This window comes from Neltuma alba, unplaced genomic scaffold, assembly GCF_004799145.2.
Source record: "Neltuma alba isolate B1F8T4 unplaced genomic scaffold, ASM479914v2 tig00011996_pilon, whole genome shotgun sequence".
Classification (NCBI taxonomy): Eukaryota; Viridiplantae; Streptophyta; class Magnoliopsida; order Fabales; family Fabaceae; genus Neltuma; species Neltuma alba.
This window is the reverse complement of record NW_021636569.1, coordinates 2,823-9,658: the sequence shown is the minus strand read 5'-3', so window position 1 is coordinate 9,658 and position 6,836 is coordinate 2,823. Positions and strand designations below refer to the sequence as shown.

Genomic DNA, 6,836 nt, shown 5'->3' with positions numbered 1-6,836 from the left:
AAAAAAAAAAAGAAGCTTCTTTTACCTATAGTCCAAATGCACCCTAAATGGTTACCTGATTTTCACTTCGTACAAAAAAGTTGTTTATCAAAAGTCTGCTTCATAAACTGAAGTATTTTAAAGAAAGTCATTGTAATGAAATTTACATTTTGAAGACACTTTCGTTTAAAAGAAGTTAGTTTGATAAATAGAAAATTGTTTAGATAATATATAATAAAAAAATATTAATTTTGTGACTATTTATAGGTAAAATGTATAAATAATATAAATTGTAGTTAAAATTTTAACTCGTTGGCCAAAAAAAAAAAAAACTCCCTGAGAAATGCACCAACATCTAAAGTTTCAAAAGCACGTCCTATGGATTATGCTTCAAGTCCGAGGAAATTATACGTCCACTTAAACAGAGGCATCATCCAAACCAAAAAGTTTGGCACGTTAAATGACAAAAACTACTAAGAGGTTTTCAACAACTTAGTCATTTATTTCCATTGCAAATGTCTACATTATGCTATACAGTGTTCCTTACCAGCATACCAACCATGCTTATGCTGTGGGCTAGAATAACCAAAACTAGATGGATGGCATGCATAAGCTAGCACCTTCAAGATCATGTCAAGATGGACCTGCAGACCCCGAGGGTAGTTCCAAGCACTCCCCAGTGGATGGCATGGCATTATCTTTTCTTCAAGCAAATTGTATCCTCACCTTGGGAGATAATGCTCAAGCGACGCTCAGCACTGCCACAGCTAGCAATGCTGCACTTCTGAAGTAAATATCTCTTATGTTCTTATCCAGCTTCTGAATAATCTCCTGATCTTTTAAATTCGATGATTCTTTCAAACCCAATCTTCCTGTGTTTTTGCTGATGCCAATAATTGTGTCCCTTAGCTTATTGACAGCCCATGAAAGCCATACCAGTCCAAATCCAAAGCCGGTGGTGAAAAGCTTAGATGCACAGAAGGGTACTCTTCCACAAGCCACCTTCCATATGACAGATAAGAGGACCGCCAGGCCAGTCCCGGCAATGCCTGCACTAAACTGAGAAAGGAGCTCAGGAAGTTCAGGGCCAGCTTTCTTCAGCGAATGAATTGCCGTTTTTTGGCGGTGCTTTGTGTCCATCATTAAAGACAGAAGACTCTCACATGCATGCAAATAATTCCTTTTGTAGAGATCCCTCTCCCTCCCGACTTTCTTCTTCTTCTTTGATGATGGCTTCACCTTGAATTTCTCAGGACTGCTATGAAAATGGCAACGCATTATATTACTATGCAAAAACAAGAAACTACTATGGACATGATATACCCGGTAAATGAGACATGTTCTTGTAAGAAAAAGATACATTCAACGCAAATGAAAGCAATAGTGCAGCTGATTGAATGACCATGATACCTCAACATCATCATGTTGAAAGATCTTTCATTTTCCGTACCTAAGTAAACATCTTGGCATTGAAAGAAATTTAAATCAACTCAGATTTTTGAAAACAGCATTTGTCTTTTGGAAGGAGGGGGTTTGGAGGCTTGGGGTGCAGCAAAAGGAAATGGCAATTTAGCCAACTGATTTTCCTTTTCTTTTCTTTCCAATTTTGATTTCCTTTTCTTTATCTGTAAGCCTTTCTCTTCGTTTTGAAAATCTTATACAAATATCCACTTGCTGCAATCACAAGTCATCTAATATTATGATTAGTTTTCTGTTTTGGTGCCCCTCATTTCCCAAAAGCAACAATTTATTGCTTTTGGGAGAACGTACATTTTGGAGGCCTAAAATCTTAGAACAAATATAGCTTAAATCCTTTTGCTATGGGTACAATAGTTTGGCTTTCTAAACCAACTTTTAATCACACAAGACTAATGCCCATGGGCATTAATGCAAAACACGTACGAAGAATAAGATCAACCATGACGCTCTGAATCAGCATATCATCTCCCAAACTTAGGATAGCTATTAATGGAATTTATCTTGTATACCTCTTCAAAGGAGCAGTCAATGTAGATTGAGTCTTTGACAGGGAGGTATGAGTTCTGGCCTCTGCTTCATTGATATCCAGCCTGTCCATAAAGAATCGTAATTGAGGTTAGTAGTTTGTTTCAAACTAACAATGAAAGAGCGCTATCTGGGAATTAAAATATGTAAGCGATATCTTTGTATTTTATACAATGATAAACCAAAAAGTTACAGGAAAAATCAAAGTAAAGCAAGGAGTAAAAATGCGAAGGCTAAATCAAAGCAATTGTTTTAAACCAAGTTGCATTAGACAATGTCTATACATTTTAATTGTTCTGTTTACAGAAAAACTGGTTGATTCAGTTTTTTTTTTTTTTAAGGCATAGGTATAGGAGGCAATCCTATTAAGACACTGTCGGGTACTAAATGTGAGTATTTTTCTTAACAGGGATTCGAATATTGATTCACCACATTGTGAGAAACTAGCTTTTTCTGTCAGTCCCAATCCCCGTTGGTTGGATGATTCAATTTAATAATATAGAGAAGTCATTTATTCATGTGGTTTACTCGGTTTAGGTATGGCCCCCAAATTTATCTTTCAAAATTTATTGTTATCCATTCCATACCCTAAGATATGGTATCTAAAGTTTCATTTCATGACAACTTTACTTGGTCCTTGCTGAGGTAGTTGGTAGAAAGTTGACGTGGGAGATGGGGTAGATATCATTTGCCAAGTTCAAGACAAACATCATGGGAGAACCAAAGACTAAAGATTTGCTAGATGGAAAACACGGGGTTGTTTACTGATAGTTATGGAGAAATGCATTTTAGCTTCCTGAGATGTTCCTGTGAGAGGACATGGAGATGTCGCTAGGTAATGTCGGACACTCTTGGATTATTCTTCCACCAAATTAGCGTTGTTTCTACTTCTACTTCTACTTGCGTATGCTAATATTAGTGAATCTTCCAGCTGTCCCCATATCCGAGGCAGTCATTCTGCCTGCATTCATGGCGTGAAAATGCAAACAAGTAGTGAGAGAAGCCCAAGATGCATTCTGTTAGGGATCGCTAGCTCTCTTAGTTCTACCCACAAGTGGATTGATGGAGGTTGGAGCAAGTGAAAGGATAACCAATGATATTTCTGAAGCAGAACAGTCTGTTGTTATGGAACAGCATGGAAATTATCAATGGATCTCTTGAGGTGATGGGGAAAAGCAATTCTAATTCTAAGCCTTATATGGGGCAAAGGATGCTCACAAAGACCATGCATTCCTATCATAATGATCTCAAGCTCTAGGTAGTTGCTGATTGTGGCGCCATTCTGGACTCAGGCTGCGTTCTGTTTAGATAAGTTTCAGGCATGGAGTTTGGTTGCTTGCATATTTTGGATCAGTGGCAGTCAGCAGCTTCTATGCTATATGCAAGGAACACTGCAAGAATTCTAGCACATGATTCTGATTTGACTGAAACAGTGGTCTTGAAATTTCAGGGCTTCGGGCATCTAGTAAATGTTTACCGGTCCTTGTTTGTTGGCAGCTCTAGGCTATATAGATTATGCTTAGATTAATTCTTGCCAAGGTTGGCTTACTAGTCGGTGGGAATCAAGTATTTAAAGCAAGTAAATAGTAGACCATTCTTCAAAATCATAATTCAACACTTGTTTTAGTCGAACAAGACCCAAGTCCATTTGACATACCTTCAATCGTGGGTTGAGATGGGAAATGCATTTCTCATACGTTATGTGTCTCTAATGAAAACTATGATAGTGATAGTATGTGGATCCTTAATTGTAGTAATATGGGCTGCCATATTAAGTATTCAAATTGGTTCTCTCACATAAATAGCTAATTGAGATATTCTTCTCCATCCTATTAGATGAAACATGGAATTTAAATTGATGTTTGACGGCCCTATAAAGGGCTGTTTACGTAGGATTCCCACTAGTAAAGAAGTCAAGTGAAGCATGTAATAAAATGCAGCGGTCAGAAGATCAGCTCACCAAGGACAATTGATTTACAAAGTAATATAGGATGCCTAACTCCACATTCAATAGTGCTAGTTGATCTGTTATGTACTTAATTAGTTCTTTCCCTTAAATAGCTGACTTCTAATAGAAGGTTATCCGACTTGGATCTTGGCAAATGATATCCACCTCATCCAGCATGTCCGCTTTCTATCAACCACCTTAGCAAGGACGAAATGAAGTGATCACCAAATCAAAGTTTGTGGACCAACTCTCAAGGTTCAGAAAATAAAGGGGTGGATTTGGGGCCCAAAAAAATGCAAGGACTAAATTGAAATCTAAGAAAATCTATAAGGACCAAATGATTAATTTTCCCATAAGATCAATTGCATCAAAAATCTCAACATGAAAAATAACTACAAAGTTAATAAAGAAGACTAGATAACCATTCTGTACAAAGAATGACAAATTTACTATGAAAAAAGCAATGTTCAGTGAGTCAAATAGTTATTTGGATGCCTGAACAGACAGGAATTCATGTACTGTTTATTGAAGGCTAAACAGGTTAGTGTATTCATACCTACTGAAGTATGGAACAAGCAGAGAATGCTTTTCTCCCTTGTGTGAGTTTTTTGACAGGTATGATTCAGCAACTATAGAAAGGAAATCCTTCATCGCACTCCCAGCGCCCAAGAATGAGACAAGATCTTCAGGATGAACTAAAATGTCCGGCGAAAAGGCAGAATCTCCAATAAATTCTAACAAAATCCTCCGGATATCAATTTTGCTATTTGGATAGATAAGAGAAGTTGAAAAAGGCTGTTGAGGCACATCAGTTCCCAGCAGCTGAAAATCCATTGAGTCAGACATCAAAGACCTATGCTCTTCACTTATCTCTGTTTCAGAAGCACTGGACTTAAGGAACTGCACTATTTTGTCATGCTTAGTGCATTTTTCAACAATTCCAAAGCCAAAAAGTACTGCATCTGGGCAGGTTGCTGCAAGCAAAGATAAGTGAGATTATACAGAGCACACATAAAATAAAAAGGCAAAATGAATTAAATAGCATAAGTCATAGTGAAGATTCTTTCAAAGATAAAGGAAAGCACGGGAAAATGAACAAACCAGATTTTCATTCTGTGGTTTTCTGCATCATGGCAGCAGTAAATCAAAACACCTAATAGAATGAATCAATATTTGCCGATTACCATCATATTTTAGCAATTGATTGGAGCACATCACACATCAACTTGTGATAGAATGATTATCAGGCCATGACAAAGACCAACACAGACAGCATCCAACAGCAAGAGTGAAGAGAAGTTATGGAGTCACGCTGATTTTAGACGTTATCAAGCCAAAGAAACATACAAGAGCACTCGAATTTTAAAAAGGGTGCAGGTACATTGCATAAATAGTATCTGGCTGGAATAGCAGCCAAAAGTTTTACATTTCCACGCGATAAGGCTTTGAGAAACAACACAGAATCGAACTAATAGATTCACTTAGCAATGGACGAGAAAACAGAGTGTGGGACTTTTTGTAATTTTTTGAAGGAGGTGCTCATATACTTTCCGAGTGTTGGGCCAAGATATGGATACAATCAAATAATTAGATAATCTTCTGCAAATATGTACCATGTAACGGTAGGATCAAATACACAATTTAATCATCTGCACACCTTGGACATCATTAGGCAAGGGCCTTTGAGCTGGTAGGTCAATATTGACAGACTGACTGGAATTGAAGCATTCGCTTTGGGATTTCCGTGATTCCCCACATGGATTTGGCCTTAGAGCAGGAGAAGAATATCTGATAATTTCTGGTTTTGTTACGGGTGAGGACAATAATGGCTGAAAACCCTGTTTGAAGCAACGTCAAAATAAAAAGTAAACCAAATAAAATCAATTAGAACATTACACATACGCAGATTTCCAGACTACTCAACTAGACAACCATAAACGCAAACAAATGTAGTGAAATCAGCTGAACCACGATGATTCAGATTTAAAACGTCATAATATACTTGTTCGCTATAAAATTCCTCGACCAACAGACCAACAAGAATCTCAATCACCATGAACCAGATTTTACCTTCAGACTGCCGCCCAACCCTACTAGCTCATGCTGTGAGACAAGCCCTGGAGGATAACCATGAGAGGCCATTAAGCAAAGTTTGAGCACCATGGCTCAGAGGTACCCGTCCCAGAGAAGGAGTCGCTGAAACCAAAATCCCCCTCCTTTCGTGCTTCTGTCAGGCCACTCTGGGCTTATCCTTCCCTGGACCTCAAATCCCAGAGATTTTCATTTTCCACGAATTAGATTTTGGGTGGCACTGAAAATCTGATAAATGGATTTTCTGCGATCCATTTGTTTGATCCAGAAAGTTCTGATAATAGCTCCATCATACGATGGGAACGGACTTGAATATCCCGGCTGGAGCCCCTGTCAACCTTCGCTCTTGGACTTTTCTGGCTCTGGGTATTGGGTTCTAACAGTGTGTGCCGCACAACCTAGCCCACTTTTCACTCGAGGTTCTCAAGTTCATCTCTACCGTCCAATCTGAAATCATGTTCGCTGTGGGCCCTCCATCGGTTTGCTGACCGTCACTAGCCATAAGAATTTAACCCTGCGCTGCGCCACATGAACCATCCATTTTTTGGAAAAATCCGTGCGAAGGACCCACAAACTTGGGGATTAGTGGATCACAAAATTTATCATAAACTCAAAAATTATTTTTAAAATTATGATTTTATTTTTACCTAATACCCCCTAAATAATATTTACCTAATTATTTTTATCTTATCTCTAAATATAAACGATATTTAGAAGTTGTTTTTAGAAAAAAATAAAACAAAAGACCTCGAACAAATAAAATTTATCATAAAAGGTATTAAAAATTATAATTATTTACGAGACCAATATGAAA

At 37.8% G+C, this 6,836-nt stretch overlaps 1 protein-coding gene across 2 annotated transcripts; it reads right to left on the bottom strand.

Moving 5' to 3' along the window:
* Positions 1-396: 396 nt before the first annotated feature.
* On the bottom strand, positions 397-6,241 carry LOC114720731 (uncharacterized). Of its 2 annotated transcripts, none has more exons than XM_028906412.1 (5): positions 6,002-6,241; positions 5,589-5,769; positions 4,488-4,905; positions 1,968-2,048; positions 397-1,237 (listed from the first exon to the last, which is right to left on the bottom strand). In XM_028906412.1, the coding sequence occupies exons 1-5, from the start codon at positions 6,092-6,094 to the stop codon at positions 721-723; spliced, it is 1,290 nt and encodes a 429-aa protein (XP_028762245.1). In that variant the 5' UTR covers positions 6,095-6,241; the 3' UTR covers positions 397-720. The 2 variants fall into 2 exon arrangements, with proteins under 2 accessions (XP_028762245.1, XP_028762246.1); XM_028906413.1 differs by having other exon boundaries at positions 397-1,234.
* Between the last annotated feature and the right edge of the window lie 595 nt (positions 6,242-6,836).

Bases quoted from the DNA above. Each gene is read 5' to 3' on its own strand.
- LOC114720731 (XM_028906412.1), bottom strand. From the start codon at position 6,094: ATGGTGCTCAAACTTTGCTTAATGGCCTCTCATGGTTATCCTCCAGGG. The intron at 5,770-6,001 runs GTAAAATCTGGT...TGCTTCAAACAG, and splicing joins GGTTGGGCGGCAGTCTGAAG to GGTTTTCAGCCATTATTGTC. The intron at 1,238-1,967 runs GTATACAAGATA...CCATTTTCATAG, and splicing joins TTGACTGCTCCTTTGAAGAG to CAGTCCTGAGAAATTCAAGG.